The sequence below is a fragment of the Xylaria bambusicola genome (assembly GCF_022495145.1).
Source record: "Xylaria bambusicola strain CBS 139988 unplaced genomic scaffold F5B22scaffold_6, whole genome shotgun sequence".
Lineage (NCBI taxonomy): Eukaryota > Fungi > Ascomycota > Sordariomycetes > Xylariales > Xylariaceae > Xylaria > Xylaria bambusicola.
In genome coordinates, this window is record NW_025953559.1 from 385110 (window position 1) to 401655 (window position 16546).

At 51.2% G+C, this 16546-nt stretch overlaps 5 protein-coding genes across 5 annotated transcripts; 3 read left to right on the forward strand and 2 right to left on the reverse strand.

The window, feature by feature from the left end:
• The first annotated feature begins 4474 nt into the window (after positions 1-4474).
• F5B22DRAFT_460751 (uncharacterized protein) lies at positions 4475-6911 on the forward strand. Its single transcript, XM_047972058.1, has 2 exons — positions 4475-5146; positions 5230-6911. The coding sequence occupies exons 1-2, from the start codon at positions 4752-4754 to the stop codon at positions 6746-6748; spliced, it is 1914 nt and encodes a 637-aa protein (XP_047834152.1). The 5' UTR covers positions 4475-4751; the 3' UTR covers positions 6749-6911.
• A 24-nt stretch (positions 6912-6935) lies between these two features.
• On the reverse strand, positions 6936-8535 carry F5B22DRAFT_460759 (uncharacterized protein). The gene is made up of 2 exons (XM_047972059.1): positions 8032-8535; positions 6936-7932 (listed from the first exon to the last, which is right to left on the reverse strand). The coding sequence occupies exons 1-2, from the start codon at positions 8110-8112 to the stop codon at positions 7123-7125; spliced, it is 891 nt and encodes a 296-aa protein (XP_047834153.1). The 5' UTR covers positions 8113-8535; the 3' UTR covers positions 6936-7122.
• A 1096-nt stretch (positions 8536-9631) lies between these two features.
• F5B22DRAFT_592939 (serine/threonine-protein kinase DBF20) lies at positions 9632-12861 on the reverse strand. The gene is made up of 3 exons (XM_047973968.1): positions 11626-12861; positions 10532-11570; positions 9632-10476 (listed from the first exon to the last, which is right to left on the reverse strand). Exons 1-3 carry the CDS (start codon positions 12221-12223, stop codon positions 10125-10127), a joined length of 1989 nt encoding a protein of 662 aa, XP_047834154.1. The 5' UTR covers positions 12224-12861; the 3' UTR covers positions 9632-10124.
• A 77-nt stretch (positions 12862-12938) lies between these two features.
• On the forward strand, positions 12939-14279 carry F5B22DRAFT_460840 (WW domain binding protein 11-domain-containing protein). The gene is made up of 2 exons (XM_047972061.1): positions 12939-13243; positions 13306-14279. Exons 1-2 carry the CDS (start codon positions 13171-13173, stop codon positions 14043-14045), a joined length of 813 nt encoding a protein of 270 aa, XP_047834155.1. The 5' UTR covers positions 12939-13170; the 3' UTR covers positions 14046-14279.
• Positions 14280-14980: 701 nt separating this feature from the next.
• F5B22DRAFT_643162 (major facilitator superfamily domain-containing protein) lies at positions 14981-16521 on the forward strand (the record flags this gene model as incomplete). The annotated part of the gene is made up of 3 exons (XM_047978223.1): positions 14981-15497; positions 15553-15946; positions 16008-16521. 3 exons carry the CDS (start codon positions 14981-14983, stop codon positions 16519-16521), a joined length of 1425 nt encoding a protein of 474 aa, XP_047834156.1.
• Positions 16522-16546: the final 25 nt, after the last annotated feature.

Consider the following 16546-nt stretch of genomic DNA (forward strand, 5'->3'; position numbering starts at 1 on the left):
CTTCGTAGCTTTGGGTCATCGAACTTCCAATAATGCCCGCCACTACCTGTTACCTAGTTCTGTATCGGCATTTCTAAATTCCAGAACGACTGTGGATGTATATACCCATCGTGTGGCGTCAGGCGGAGATGCTTCAACACGTGTGTTATTACGCTCTTGGTATAGTCAGAACGGAAGCCTCGAACAACGGTCGTGTGCTTTTTTTCTCTCCCACGTCACGAGATCCATCTATGCCGAGCCTCCCCCAATTTTTGGCGCTTTCTCCCATCTCTAATACGGAATACCCGTACGGCGCGCGGCGTGGGATGGGCATTCCTAACCCGCCGCCACTTCTCACTTGTGAGGTCAGAATGGAGAATACCTACGGCCCATGCCGACAAGAGCCTAGGCTTCATGGATTGTCGACCTCTGGCGGTTGAATGTACTCAAGGACACGGCCAGTTTTTTCACTGCCATTACAGCGTAGGCCGTAAATGTCACTAGTTCGTGGAGCTGAGTCCAGGTGGATTTAGGAATCTCTGCACGCGGCATTGTACCTACCTATGTACAAAGAAGTAAGTTGAGCCTCGTTATCGGTCCTATTGGCTCCGGGCAAAAGAAGGCCTCAATCTGAATAGGCGTTCTAGAAGCTTTCCCTTAGATGGTCAAAATGCAACTCTACCCTCTTTCGTCCTCACTGTTGGTTGGCCATCCGTCTCCAATGCGGTCCTATATTATCCTTGGAGGTGGAATACAGCTACTTGCGTAATACAGTAGTAGACCGCGGCTATACATGCAATAGGTTAGGTGCTTGAGGCGGAAGAGCTCGCCAGTCAAATCAGATGCTTCGCATTGCATCCCGCAGCCCGTGAGAGGCAGGATTTGAGATGCACTGCATAAGTTCGACATCGACTGCGGGATGATTAATCAAACAAAGCTCTCCGTTACGAGGCTCCCTCCTGGAACTTCTTATTCCCTGCATTTATGCCTACATACCTACTGTATGTACGGCTGTGCCTTTTTATACCAGACTCCATTGATCGTCAACTGGTCGCGTGCTTGTCCTAAGGTCAGCTCCATTGCTCCGGTTTTCTTGCGTCCTAACTTGAAGTAGCGTTCTCTTGTCGGTACACCATGCCCTCCCGAGCGAATTGAAGGAAATCCTTCTTGAACAAAGACGTCATGTTCCAATGGAATGGAAGCTCTTCCTTCCAACCCATGCAAATACACAATAGGTACCTAGTAAGTATATGTAAGCGTATGGTCATCTGGCTACGATCCGCCATACACAGTACTACATCACACGTACAGTACATATACAAAGGTCCCTTTTACATGTACTTGGTATGCGGTATGCATGCTGGGCCGTAAAAGTCAGGGATCAAAGATTCACCCCCACGACCGTACTTAATGAGCAAGCATTCGGTGATGAGGTTCGAAGCATAGTTTCTCCTCCCATACTTCAATGAACCCACATCGCCATGTTCTGTATAGTACGGCCAGAGGTATTCAACCCGATTATAACCGTCTCAAAAAGACTACAATAACCGAGCCTCACCACGTTAATCCCACCAGTCATTAAAATCCCAAAGACCTACTATGTATGTGTGTGTATAAAGCTGTACGCTATAGAGCCTGGGCTGCTGCAATGCATTTCCATACGTAGATGCATACATGTATAATAACGAGGGCCTGGGATCTAGTGTATTCATCCCACATGGGCTCAGAGGCTCGAGGCTCACGCTGCCACATTCAACTTGCAGGGGGGAGGAAAAGAAGTCTGCCGCCCCACGGCTTGTGAACGGCTATAGTAGTGTGAACCAGCCACCCGGCGGGCCGGTATGATCTTGAACAGCCTTTGTCACATGCCAGGCTTAGGTGGCCTTGGAAACGAAGGCATCCCAGGACACATAGGTACGTACTACTATATAAGTACACTACTATATAATGAGTAAGTGAGACCTTGTATATAGGTATAGGTACACACTGTTACTGGCGACTCGCACGAGGTTGAAACCGTTTAAACCTGCAGGTAATCTCATCTCATCTATCCTAGTCCCTGTTGACCTACCTAGCTTAAGGAAGTTCTTTTGCTCGCTAGTTTCCGATTCTCCAGCGCCAGTTCGGAGAACCCTGGATGTTGGTACCGCAGACATACCCCATAAGCCTAGAACCACTGTGCTTGGCTCAAGACGGCCTGGAATCCGAGAGCCAATGGCTGGCTCATTGTTCGACAACTTGCATTTGCGCTGAACGACTCGACGACGAGGTGATTGGCGGCGCATGATTCGGTAAAACCAAGATGTCTACTTAACTCCTTACCTAGCGTTCGCAGAATCGTTGAAGAGGGGCGGTAGGTAGCCTAAACTCGAAGCTTACCACTAGAGGCACGACAAAGAACCGGAATGAGCTCGACTGCTGGGACGAGCGAGTCATTCACCATGAGTCTACATAGTACGCTTTGGAGGCTGACATGAGGATCATGCCAGTCTCAAACCCTCGACCTTGGCCGACTTCGGTATAGGTCGTGTAACTATACAGCCAAACCCCACTGGCTAAATTCGCAGCATGCGTCCCGTGAAGTAGCGCTGCGACACCAGCATCTAGCAGAAGACTACTTCCTCACATATAGATGCATATTAATTTCCAGACATGAGGCTTTTCCCCTAGACTACATTTACAATTCTTACGATGAGTTCAGACGGGGGCTATACCCTAGGTTGTCCACAACATTGCAAGTAACTTGCCTACTGCACATACTTAAAGCCATGCTGTTAGATGCTAGTAGGTATTATAAGTATGTCTTGCATACCTACGTGGAGGCACGGCGAAGCCTACACTAGCGGTCGTAGTGTGCGGATGCTCGGTGGCGAGATTTAGTGTACAAGATTTCATCTTGAGAAGTATCTGCAAGGCCGTCCCCATCGGCTGAATACCTGACGACGACTAGCCTCGCGAATAACCCTTTTTTTTCTTCCTATCTCCTTTAACATACCTCAAGCAAATCCTTCCCACAAACTGAAGCGGCGATGGCCGACGACTTATCTCTCCTTCGTTTAGCGGATCTTGGAACCCCAGGCACGACAAAGACAAAAACAACAACGACAGGAAGAAAGAAAGGAACAAAAGAAAAAAGTCAGGCACAGCTTGCTAACACCATAGTATCGGCGCACGCATTTACCTACCCAGTACTTACAATGTAGTGGTATAAACAAACGGACGGACAGACAGACGATGACGGGCATTAGACGCAGTTGCATTCTCCCCTGCCGCGTGTACCATCCGCATCACCAAGAGGGCAAGCCGGCGAGCGGGATGGGCCAGCGTGGGAGGTCTGCTCGACCGCTCGGTGGTAATTTCCAGTTATAGATGTCTGCAGCTGAGAGGCAACGCGCTCCAATACACGGAGATGAAATTGGCGCGTGGGGGGCCATCCCTGCCTCTCTTCGCCGTCGTCCAAGCGTCCCGCCGCCGCGTGTGGGGGCACCACCGTAGGTACTGAAGGAAAAGTCCTTTGACATGGCTATTCCTGCTCCTCCTCTTCAGCGTAACCCTTTTCGCATCGTTTTTCCCGCCACGGGTAGCTGATCCAGGCGCGACCATGCTGTTTACTCATGCAGCCGGTGGTAAGGTAGGTAAGTACGCATGCATCATCCGAGTCATGCTGTTCGGGTTCTTGTGGGGGGTTCCTGGAGCGTGTTCATTTGCGATGAACTACCCTACTGTGGATGAGTTGCGTAGTTCGTTTGATGGCTCAAACCACGTGAGACGAGCTGATGCTGTCTGACACTGCTATGGTCCGTTGTGATGTTCTCATCTATTATTAGTCAGCGTATCGAAGGGCGATGTGACGTTCGTGCACCGTGGCGATCTCATTCCTTTCGTCATTGAAGCTTCGCAGAATACACGTATAGTGAGTGGAGTTATAGAAGAAAGAAAAGATGGCCGTGATATATAATTCAACATGTTCGTGACCGCCTCGCTGTTCGCCGTCTTCTTATCCCCAGATCTTGGCCCCTGGCACTAAAACGGCAGGTCGAATTGAGGCTGAGCGATGGCAATCGTGATAAAGCTTTCACCGCTGATAACACCAAGGATAAGTTCGCAGATAAAGACACTGAACGCATCACGGGACTTTTCTTGGAGGACAAGACATCTTAAATAATAAATGAGAAACGTCTGCTTGCGTAATCTCATATAGGGGGCAGAACACTGCATTGAAATGTGGGCGTCTCGTAGCCATCATCCATTGATAGGGATACACGAAACTGATCCTCTATCTGGAGATAGGCACATGTAGCCTTGCTATCTAGCCCTTGGTAGGGTTGCTATCAGTAGAATACCGTTATCAATGTGCACTCTTTTTGTCTGTCATGAAAATACCAGAAATAGCACACAAGCCCTTATCAGTCCTCAGTTCCTAGACATATTCTCATCTGCTTTGTTCCTGAGTTGGCTTGTAATCTAGAATTGAACCGGCGATCCAGTCAGCCTCGTGATTTCCAGAACTCTTGCTCTTTTTTCTTTAGAAATTGAGTGGCAATTGTAATTACTGGCCAGCCATGGCTCTCTTAGCTGGTCAAATTCGGCCGTTAAGGTCTGGGGGCATTGCCTTTGTTTGGACGATGAGGAAGACACCTCCTTTGTATGGGCATGACCGAACACGATGATGGGAACAAAAACACCAACGCATGCTCTACGGAGCGACGCGATTGGCATTCCACGATGGCTAGACATGCCTTACAAACCTCGCCAATGCGACGACACGAGCCATGTCTCTGTTAGAGTTCAGTGCAAGGCGGCTCTGCCTCTGGGTTTTGATATGGGTTGGGCTCCCTGTCCAGGGAAAGGCAGAAATACTGGTAATAGGAACGCCGGCTATTCCGGGCACCTCGATCTTGACCTCGACGATTACTCTCACAACTACGGTGGAGTACAGGCCGTCGCTGGTTCCAGGAAACTCTCAGTACACGTTGGTGGGATGTTATAGCCCACCGTCTAAAGATGGGGAACATATATTCGGACCTGAGGACTATGATGCGATCTCGGAAGACAAACCTCTACGAGGCAATCTTACGATAGATAGCTGTCTACAAGGCTGCGGCTCGGCAATGCCGCCGAAGAAAGAAGCACAAACTTACATATACGCCGGGCTACGGAATGGGAGGTATGTATAGCTCTTGAATCATCAACGTCCATACAACATCACACGCCACCGCCCCGTATCGCAACTGACACACATATATGTAGTGAATGTAGATGCGGTAATGATCTGTCTACAGACCTCCATAAACTTCAAGATAACAATTGCATGGCACCTTGCTCGGGAGACCCCAGGCTATCATGCGGAGGACGGGTCAACATCGCCGTTTATAGCCTTAAGTCAGCGAACAGCCAAACGAAGCATCCTGCTACTACTACCACTGCCAACCCGTCGACATCAGCGTCGTCTACTGCCGAGACCAAGAGCACAACTTCGCAAGAAACATTTCCTTCTTCCGTGCTACCTGGCAAACCCGCATCGACGCCAACAGTCGCCGCCATAACGGGCAGCCTTTCGGGCGCAGTTCTCGTAACCGCCGGCGTATTCCTCTGCTACCGCGCGCACATACGCAAGAAGCGAATCCAAGATGCACACGTGAAGTCGATGCTAGACCGCCATGGGCGACGATCTATACAAACCCCAATATTCACCCAGGCCGAGGTCCACAACCAAGCAGCCCAATTCGTTGCGCCGAGGCACGAGCAAGGTGGCACCGGGAAAAGCAAGCATACTGAGTACAGCGGCGTTGTCCCGAGCACGCCCGCCCTGGAGTCAGGCGGCAGGTCCTCAGCAGGCCTGCATCCATGGCGAGGCTCGCGGACAGCAGCGACATGGGAAGAGCGGGACAGCATCGAAATGATGGGACAAGGGCGGCGTTCTCCGCCAACGACACCGCGTATCAGCGCTCAGGCACAAGCTCACGCACATGTAGAAGACGCTACTAGTTCAGCCGTGCATTGGCGACGACCAAGCAACCCCAACGACGGCTCTTCCTCACCCCAGTCATCGACGACACACAAACGCACGAGATCATCGCAGATCATCGCGCCGCCGCCGCTGTCAGCGAGGGTCGACGGTCTGGGCGAACGCGCATGGCATCGGCGGAAGCTTTCCACGCCGTACCAACCGCCGGTGGGCGTAGGAAGTATTGCCCGCGCTGGCGCCCCAAGTGGTCCGCCCGCCGGGCCTTTGCCTCCCGTGCCCCAAGCGCAGCCACACCCAAGACAGGAAGCTGTAAAAGAGACGAGTGCGCCACCACCGCGTCCCAGACGGTCCTTCGACACGATGGAATTCGAGCCCGAACTAGAGGATTTCGACGCGTCGGGCTGGGGAGCGGATGTTACGAAGGAATGGAGTCCCCTCGGGACGTCCCTGAACAAGAGCACGCCGTCTCTGGGGCGGTACGGCTCGCTGTCGAGGTCCCGACGGGCGAACACGGAGTCTCCGGTCCTAGGGTGGCGGACGCCCCCTGGTCGCAGCGAACTTGATGCGGGTGGGATGTCGGGGGTGAATAGCACGCCGGTTCTTCCGCCTGTGGCGCCAGGGGAGCGGTTCGACCACAGGCGATGGAGGGGCACGTCGTACGCGGAGCCGCACGAGCATGAAAGGGAAACGCAAGGGGGCAGGTCGCAGCGTGGCGAAGGGGATGATAGATCTCCTCTGTCGGCGTCGTCTACGGGTACGAGTATCCTGTTCGGTCTTGAGGAGTTCAATCGTCGATTATAAGGGATGTGAATTTACAGAATGATGGAATAAGGCTGGTTTTTTTTAAATCTTTTTTTTAATTTTTTCTTTCTTTTTCAAGGAATGAGATTTTAGTTGTGCGAATATTAGTGTACATACAAACATCTATATGATACCCAAAGATAAAAGTCATGATCCTATCCTTTCCCCCTTAATTACATCACGCCGCCTGTGGAGAACCCTCGGCTCCCAAAACGTGCTGACCATATTATATAAGATTCGAGCTCACACAAGACAGGAAGCGATTATGAGCGATATTAATGCAATTATTTCAACAGTGTAAAGGATCAAAATAGACATGTTGGGGCTATATCCCGGCATGAATGGAGCGCGATGATAACGCACTCTTATCTGATTTATAACATACCGGCAACAGCGAGGACTGTTCCGAGCCCAACGCCCAGGAAAACAGTAACAATCGAGCCCTCGGGCCCAGCACCTCCCAAGCGGTGCGCAGCGTTGTGCTGAGAGCTGTCAGAGCTGTCAGAGCTGCCCGTCTCCTCAGCGATCTTGCCAACAATCGAGGAGGTGGTGAGCGTGCCACTGATGGCGACGGCGACCGTGCCAACGCCCGTCTCGGTGGTCGTCTTGCCGTCGGCGTCAGTTGTAGTGACAGTGACAGTCCCAGTCTGCGTGGGACCCCAGCTCCAGCCGGAACCCCAACCCACGAAGCCGTTGAAGCCGCCGAGGCCGTTCCAGCCACAGTTAGGTCCCACGAACCAGGGCGACCCATCGAAGGCACAGCCAGTGACGGTGACGACACCACCCGACCACGTCTTCGACCCACTGTATGCGGACGCCCAGTCGGACCAGTAGTGGCTGTAGTCGGAGCCGTTCGGACCGCCCCATTGGGGTGCGCCGGGATGTCCGCCGGGGTTGAACTTGCCTCCCCAGCCGCCAGCAGGAGCCCACGTCACGGGGCCACCGGGGTAGGTGATGGTTTGCACGCCGGTGCTGCCAGCGCTGGTGCACGATGCGTATCGAGAGCAGAGCGAGGAGGAGAGGGAGCTGTATGAGGTGTACGCGGTCGACGTGGCGCTGCAGGCGCTGTCAATGCAGTCCCCGATGGACTTGCCCTTGTCCTCATTACAATACTCGGACTGTTGCGGCCACCAGCTCGTGGTGGTGTCTGAGGGTCCAGCCCATGCGGAAGATAGGCAGGATTGCTATTGCGGGGGGATATAGTCAGTTCGTGTTAGGCTGGAGAGCAGGAAGCGAGGATTCGAGGCAGTAAATATGACAAGAAAGAGAAGTGGTTTACTAACAGCGCATTCAGGAGCCCCGTACCACCACTGTCCTGCGACGACAGCGGGATATGCGATGGGGAGGAAGGTCGAGTACTTCATCTTAGAGATTGACTGTATGTCTTCGAGATAGTGAAGTGAAGTGATATGAATCGAGATGCAGAATGTAAACACCCAAAGCTGCAATGCAAGCGTGAAAGTTGGCGACGAAGATTGTAGTGAGCAGAAAGAAGCCTTATGTGGTAATGAGCAGACGCCATATCTATGGACGTCTTGACTTTATTTATATCCCTCACTGGCTACGGCAAGGCCCATGCAACTTCAGCAAAGAAAGGCTTGAAATGGCCTGCGTAGCCAATTCGTCATCACAGACAGATACATGTATCATGGGGCCGTCTTACCGAGCCAAATTCTGGATGAAGAAACGGCACGTCTTTGCATACACAGATTCGTAGGCAGATAGACGTAAGACATGGCTGTGATGCTGCCGGCCGCGTAGGGGTAAGCGAGCGGCTGGCGTGGAAACCGCCCTCAGCCTAGGCTAAAGGGTCTTAATAGAGTTTTGATAGGGTTGAAATTGACGACACCCTACAGGTAGACGTGTGGCTACCGCCCTCGTCAGATGAGGGCCGTACAAGGAACGAGGTTGTTCAGTGTGGCGTGCGGGAAACATCTGGTTGCTTCGTCCTTTGGTTGAGAGCCGCGCGTCCTTAGGACAACAAAAGCGTCTGTTAATATCGAGACGTGTGTCTTGTGAGTTGTTCGGCGCACAACCAGGGAAGGGAACAGAGTTTGAAGGCTGACCAGCTACGAAGTAAAGCCGGACTTCATGATCGCTTTCACTAGGTGGATGACAGCAGTCCTAATCCCGAGCTACGCGTTATCCACCTCGGTATAATCAGGCAGATCCTCGCGTTGCACAGCAGATCTATCCCATGAACTAGAAACCCAGAGCGAGGGCGCTGCTGGAGTGAGTGAGATTCATAGCACTGGCAACCACCAACCATCCTAGTATTTTTAGAAGCTCAATATATAGCTCAAGAAACACTCCATCGAAAGAGGAAGTATTTTTATCCCCCGGGGAGCATTTTTGCTAGTGGAGCGGCTCGAATTGATCAAACACCATCCATGACGCCGTTGTGCGAGGTTGAAGCATGATGCTTTGCGGGGGTTTGTGTTGGGGAGTTCCGAGGGCTGACTTACACATGCCACGGAACCAATCAATGCAGAGTAGGAAATCCATATGACCCCGAAATGGAAAAATTAAGCACTGTCCGGGACCGAGATGTTGATTTAGCTGCACCATCTACATCGCAGCACACGCGTCGTGGGCGGACTGCCTCATGCGGTGAATCCTGGGCGTTCGGCAGTGAGTAGGCTAGATGGACACAATCATCTAGCTTCGTCATAGCGATGAGTAAAAAGATCTAACTCAGCGGCGGTATACAGGTCACACCGTATACCTGAGCCTCCTTAACAAAAACGCCGGCGACGGCTGATGACGTCCTTCTCAATGCTACATTTTTGAGTAAAGGAACTAGATCTAGTGACATCACACTAATAATCGATTTCCATGTGAGGGCAGATTCGAGATTTTCAGGCTTCGGGAGCACTAATCAAGAGCCTTGCCTAATATTTTGGTGTCTGGCGTTTTCAAAGCGGTAGAATTTCCCTGCAGTCCATTTGCAAGAATCAAATTTGCCTTGTTATTGACCGAAGCATGAGCTTCCCTACATGAAATACAACACTGTTATACAATGTCTATCACCCTATGCATTCACCAACAGCTAGGCTTGTATCCCTCTTGTCAAGCTAGCATTCCCAGGCCGCCTAAACTCCCAAACACTATGCGGAAATTATCAAAATATTGCCCACGGAGGCTGTACACTTCTCCATTGCGCGTGATGTGCAGTTACCAACAATGAAAAACTTACGCCATTATCGTGGCGTGGATGCTGGCTACATTGTGGTATGTCTGGCAGAAAAAAGAGGCATTAGGAACTCTGGGTGCCAGAGAATACCACCCAAGAAATGAATATAACAATTCATGCTCAGAAAACAAACTAACATCTCCCAGCGAAAGCAATAAGTCTTTATTTCAGAAAGCTCTCGCATTAGAGCATTGTACCGAAACTGCCATCGGTCTGGATTCGTTTACGCGGGCTACCATCTTCAGTATTCTTGCGATGACGAAAGGTGAAGCCAACGAAAAGACCCTTGCCCATCTCTTCTTCCCGATCAGCCATGCTCTCCAAGGCCTGTTGTTTGTCGTGGACCTCTTTATACTTTGCCATGTCAGCCTCGTTACTGAAGTCGTCAAAATATCCCGCGTCGGTTTCAGAGTCAAGCTCAGGGACAAATGGCGCTTTTGATTGTCGCAGAGTTTCCCAATCGACTTCAGAGAAGTACGGATGCTCGTAAATATCTTTGATGGCTGAGAAGCGCTTTGACCGTGAATTGATACAGCTAAAGCCCGGTTAATTTCGCCAATGCGTGACAATCAACAGACGTTTCGACTTACGTAGTAATGAAGCTCCATGTGCGATTGCTGAGGAAGTAATTTGGATCTTCCCAGACTGGACGCTTCAACACTTCTCGCCAATGCTTCAAATTTCTCCAGGTTTCATCAGCCGAGGAGCCAGCAAATGGCGGGAAGCCAGTAAGAGCTTCGAATAACATGCAGCCCAAACTCCAATAGTCAACAGTGAAGTCATATTCCTCCCCCCGGAGGACTTCGGGTGCCATGTAGTCAGGAGACCCTACTATGGACTTGGCATAATTCACATCGTTTTCACGCATCGTCTGATAGCCCTCACGACGTTCGGCTATCGTTCTTTGATCCATAGCCTTGCCAAAGGGGACCTGTGTTTCGGATGCCTTTTCCAGCCTAATACGCATCGAGTTGATCTTGGATGAAGCAACATTGCCAGCAGCTAGACCAAAATCCGTCAGCTTGACATGGCCAGTGGAATCCACGAGGAAATTCTCAGGTTTCAAATCGCGGTGGATATAGCCCAGCTTGTGAAGAGCATCAACGGAACAAAACATTTCTGCGATGTAGAAGCGAGCATGGCGGTTGGAAAGCACCCCAGTGTTGTTGAGAAGTGTCCTGAAGTCTCCGCCAGGGACATATTCCATGGCAAGATAAATACTCTTGTCGTCCTGGAAAGAGTAAAGTAGCCGAACCAACCACTCGCTGTTAGCAGTGGTTAGGATATCGCGTTCGGTTAGGACGTGCCGGATCTCGTCCAGCTTGAAAAGAAGCTTCTTGTTCATGACCTTCAACGCGCACACTTCCCTAGTATCCTTTTTCTGGGCAAGGAACACTTGCCCATAGCCTCCTTGACCAACCTGCGTAAGGATCTGAAAGTCACCGTGCCGGAGCCGCACCCGACGTTTGCGAAGGGCTGCACGTTCTCTCCCTGCGTACTTTTGCCACATCTTATCATATTCTTCTTGATCTGTCTCCGGTGGAGGCGGAATCTCGGCTTTGAATGCATTCAGCCGGTTTTGTCGAGAGCCCACGTAAGTGAGCAAATCGAAGTAGTAGTCTAGGAAGTCTGACATGGGGGGTTAGCCGTGCATACAAGGGAAGCGGGAGCGGCAATTCCTAACAGAGCTGAGTGACGTTCACTAGACGACGGACAGAAGGCTTTTTCAAGATTTCCAATTCCTCTGGGGTCAAGCCACGGGCAGTGTTGAACTTCTTGGTAGTTGGCGTGTGGGGTCTACTATCTCGGGGCTGGTACATTTCATGGCGAGATAGGGCGGCTTGGTTGTGATTCAGCATAGGGATGCGCGACGACCGTGTAGGCGGTGTGTTTTCTTGCCCCTGTCTTTTAGTGGGAGCGTCAGGCGACTGTCCGGTTTTGTGGATGATACTGTTGTCGACGCTAGGGGTAGCGGAGATGAAGGGATCATCGGCGGGTTGGATGTTGCTCTTGGTGGGCAATAATGGAGTGCCAATACCCTGGGGCTTGAGCTTGACTGGGCTTTCGAGGGCGGGGGGGTTAAGTTTGAGGGCATTGTCAAAAGCAGCAGGGAGCTCATGGGCGCCGGGAGGAATTGTCTTCTTGCTTGGGCTACCTTGTGGCGTTGAGACGGGCTCTATGAAAGTGTTTTTGGTGGGAGTGCCTGGACGATGCTCGTCCGAAGGTCGGATGTCTCTTGCGCCCTGAGACGAGGGAAACATATTGGAGATAAAGCTGGCCATCGTAAGTGTTGTTAATTGCCGTGCTGTAGAGAAGTTGTTTGGGATCAAAAGTGAATATCACAGCTCGAATCGTGGTAATGATGTAGGTAGAATTGACAGAGGGCCAACACCATGCCGCAGATGCAGGCTGATAAGGGCCTACCTAGGTACGCGTTCGAGCACTGTAGCCAGCCGGTCAATGGCTGCAAGCGCGCAGAGATAGAGAAATATATATATAGAGATAGACGAGGAAGGCACGGCTGGTGGGATGATACGAAGCGGAGGAGTGATCAGGCGGGATTGGGCAATGTCGAATCTATCAAGGCATTAATTGTTCGGGACTGACATTCCACGGCGTCGGCATTTGGCGGGGTAGATGGAGCTTTGTCAACACAGTCGTCCCAGCAGCCAGCAGCCAGCAGCCAGCAGCAGCCACTATCGGCCTTGGGCACGCCTGGACACGCCTGATCCACTCAGCGCATCGAGCTTTGAAACAAAACGCGGGTCGCGCAAGGGTACCTACCAGTGCCCCGGATCCCTCACAGTGCCCGCTTGGCTTGAACTTTTGACCTGTTACCTACCTGATACTTACTTACTGCCTGATGATACCGTGCTCTGGGCTGTAATACTGTGTCTATGTAGGTACGGAGTATGGTAGGTAGGTACATGTAATGTACCAACTGCAGGTAGGCGCGTACATGGGGTTACCCTAATACAGTGTGAACTATTATGATTACTGTATAGAGCATATCAGCCCATCTATTCTACCTACTGCAAGTAAGTATTGTTGCTCTCCTGTACTGTGACGCAAGATTTAAAGCATTCAATTACCAGCAACCACATAAATCTCGGTAAGGCATCGAAAGTACCCTCTGAGCGCAACCGACAAACTGAGTGCTCAGCTTCTCTCACTGCCTACCTACCTACATATATCACTTATCGTCTCTTTGTGCACCTGGTTCCCAATCATGGCCAAGGAGCGCAATTTCAACCCCGTTCAGGCTCAGCGCAAAGCCGACAAAGCCAAGGCCATCAAGAAAGGTACCATGACTCCCTAAATACATTGTACTTTACCCCCAGAGCGCTTATCACTTTTTCCATAGGGAAGGCTGAGGTCGCCGCACGCCGGAACGAAAAACTCGCACAACGAAATCCCGAGAGACTCCAAAAGCAGATTGACGATCTAAAGCAAATAACATCTAGTGGAGGGAAACTCACTGCACACGAGCAATCCGTACTTGAGGGGCTAGAGCGAGACCATAAAGCTGTGCTCAAGGCGAGGGAAGCATTAGGCGATAAAGCCCCTTCCTTTGGCCGTGGCGGACCAAGACCTGATGGACAAGACTCTAGAGTACTCGGCAAGCGGAGAAGAGGCCGCGAAGACGCTTCAAGTGACGACGATGATGTGCCTGACGATGTAAAGTCCATACCGATGCCGCGGGACACACCGCCCCCTATACCGAAGGAGATCTTGGATGAGTGGTATGCAAAGCGTAGGGCAGCGAAGAACGCAAACGACACGCCGTTGGGTGACCGAGCTGGACGACCCTCGCACCAGCAAGAATCAGCGCCGCCTGTTGCAGTTGAAGCAAAGACTGTATACGAGGCCAAGCCTGCGATTCGCAATCTCCAACAGGAGGCCGTCAGCGCATTCGTGCCCAGCGCTGTTCGCATGAAGCTAGACAAGAGCAAGGGTAAAGGCGGCCTGATGGAGCCAGAAGAAGCAGACCGTCTAGAAAGAGAAGGCTATTTGAAAGACGACCGAGAGAGAGATGCTGCGACACCACCTACAGCCCGGCCTCACCAGGTCACCATGGAAGAAGTAGCAGATGAAGACGACTAATCCTCAACGATACGGTGGCCTCGCATTCTCATATCGCCTGTAACACTTTGTACATTCATAATTCCCAATGGTGACTAGCAATGGACGTCTTTCACTGAGACAAGAAGTTATCTCTCGGGCAAGTCCTCGTCTCTGTTGGCATGCACAGCGTTCACTGATTTCGATGGACATCTCTCAATATTTCTCGGAAGCAACAACTTACAAATAGGCGGCGAGTACATATGTATACACACTAACATATTGTAACATAGAATGCCGGGATTGAAGCCGTTTCGCTCGTCACGCTAAGCTCTAGACAACTCTCTAGCTCGGATGGTCCATCGAAAGCAGGCGGTTTACGGCGGTTCGAGCAACCCCCACTACTGTTCTTGAGCTCCAGTTTTACTGGGCGAATCTGATATCTTGTTTACCCCATACAGTACGGGGTTATCGCTTTGAATCCATCTACGAAGCTTTGTTGATTGGTGATTATTCACCGCCCCTCGTCCGGCATCTGCCGGCCATGTATGTGCTTCACTCACGTAATACTTATAAAAAGAGTGTGCAACGTTTATAACGACTCTACCTCAAAGGGAAACAAGCTCACTCTGCCTAGACATTCTCTACATAGTAAGTGGGTTATGGCGGGGCGAACATCGGGAATTAGTCTTGCCACCAGAGACCCAATGCCGACTGCGGGCAGGCCTAACGGTCACTCTTGATGATCTGATGCCGGCCAATATAAGGCGATAATGACCCTTAACTAGCCAAGAGTTGCAATTCTCTAGCGAACAAAGTCGATTGGGTCAAATTGTGCTATGCGTTGGAGCATCTCATAAGCGATTTTGAGTTCTAGATGTCTTTTCAAGGGTAAACCTTCAATTTGGCAATAATTGAATCGTGTTTTGTTCTCCCAGTACAGAATAAAAATTTTCACATCAGTCCAACAAACCGAGATGGGAGAACCAGAAAGAGCCATAGGTTCCAGGCAAAATGAGATACCAGCATCGCCTAGTCCCGTTCACGACGCAAGCTTCTCAGAGAAGCAGGATGTCGACTTTAATGCCAATCCGAGCCCCGAGATGTTTGTCGTCCCAACTGATGATCCCCTGCCCGAGCATGAAAGGGGTGGTGATGAGGAGTCCGGCCGTGCAGTGACCCTCTTAGAAGATGATACATACCCAGAAGGAGGGCTAGAGGCATGGCTCGTAGTGCTTGGCTCATGGTGCGGCCTCGTTGCCGCTTTAGGGATCCTGAACACTATCGGAACCTTTCAGACATATGTATCGACGCACCAGCTTTCAGATTATAGTGAAGGCACAGTGGGTTGGATCTTTAGTCTATACACGGCCTTGACCTTCTTCTGCGGCATCTATATTGGGCCGCTGTTCGATAAATACGGCCCTCGATGGCTCATCGGCCCCGGCAGCGTCGCCGTCGTAGCGAGTATAATGATCACGAGCGTGTGTACCGGTAAGCAACATTAATCCTAAAAGTAAATGGCACCCGTTAACATATGTCATATCAGAGTACTGGCATTTCATCCTTACCTTCGGTCTTCTGAATGGAATAGGAACCTCGCTGCTCTTTACTCCTAGCATTGCGGCTATAGGGCATTTCTTCCGCGCCCGCCGCGGATTTGCCTCCGGCATAGCCAGCACCGGAGGCGGCCTCGGCGGCGTTGTATTCCCATTGATGTTACAAATCCTGTTTGACCGCTTGGGATGGGGTTGGTCTATCCGGATCCTTGGCTTTATCTGTCTAGGGCTCCTCATCATTTCAAACGTCTTGTTGAAGAAGCGACTCCCCGCGCCGAAAAATATCAGTCCCCATCCTGATTTCCGTATCTTCAAGGACAAGGCCTTTCTACTTCTAACTATCGGGATATTCTTTCTTGAGTTTGGGCTCTTTATTCCAGTTACGTCAGTCCTCCCCTCCTGTCCAGTATCGGGTGACTGATCCGTTTGCTAAATATTTCCCTAGATATATCTCGAGTTACGCCCTTGCCAGTGGCTTCGACGAAGCGTTCGCTTTCCAGTTATTGCCGATATTGAACGGGGCCTCCGTAGTCGGTCGGGCCATTCCCGGATACTACAGTGACAAGATCGGTCCGTTCAACTCGAACATGCTCTCCGTCGGCATCACCATATTTGCTTGCTACGTCGTGTGGCTACCATTTGGCAAGACGACGCCAGGCATTGTGATATTCGCCGCCCTCTTCGGCTTCTCCACGGGTAACAACATCTCCATTACCCCCGTTTGTGTGAGCAAGCTTTGTCACATCCAGAACTACGGCAGGTACTACGCTACGTGCTATACCATCGTGTCCGTGGCTTGTCTTATAGGGATTCCGATTGCGGGCAGCATCGTCGCGGCCACGAACGGCGAATACTGGTCCTTGATCATTCTAACGGGACTTACCCAGGTCTTGGCGTTTATCGCCATCTACGCAGCCAAGGTTGTAAGTATCGGCTGGAATCCTTGGACTATATTCTAGTCGCGGAAGTAGTCTTCCGATGGAA

Coding starts and splice junctions, on each gene's coding strand:
- F5B22DRAFT_592939 (XM_047973968.1), bottom strand. CDS start 12,223: ATGGCCAGCTTTATCTCCAATATGTTTCCCTCGTCTCAGGGCGCAAGA. Junction 11,571..11,625: donor AGTGAACGTCACTCAGCTCT/GTTAGGAATTGC, acceptor CCCCCATGTCAG/ACTTCCTAGACTACTACTTC. Junction 10,477..10,531: donor ACATGGAGCTTCATTACTAC/GTAAGTCGAAAC, acceptor ACCGGGCTTTAG/CTGTATCAATTCACGGTCAA.
- F5B22DRAFT_460759 (XM_047972059.1), bottom strand. CDS start 8,112: ATGAAGTACTCGACCTTCCTCCCCATCGCATATCCCGCTGTCGTCGCA. Junction 7,933..8,031: donor ACGGGGCTCCTGAATGCGCT/GTTAGTAAACCA, acceptor CCCCCGCAATAG/CAATCCTGCCTATCTTCCGC.
- F5B22DRAFT_460751 (XM_047972058.1), top strand. CDS start 4,752: ATGTCTCTGTTAGAGTTCAGTGCAAGGCGGCTCTGCCTCTGGGTTTTG. Junction 5,147..5,229: donor GCCGGGCTACGGAATGGGAG/GTATGTATAGCT, acceptor ACATATATGTAG/TGAATGTAGATGCGGTAATG.
- F5B22DRAFT_460840 (XM_047972061.1), top strand. CDS start 13,171: ATGGCCAAGGAGCGCAATTTCAACCCCGTTCAGGCTCAGCGCAAAGCC. Junction 13,244..13,305: donor AGCCAAGGCCATCAAGAAAG/GTACCATGACTC, acceptor CTTTTTCCATAG/GGAAGGCTGAGGTCGCCGCA.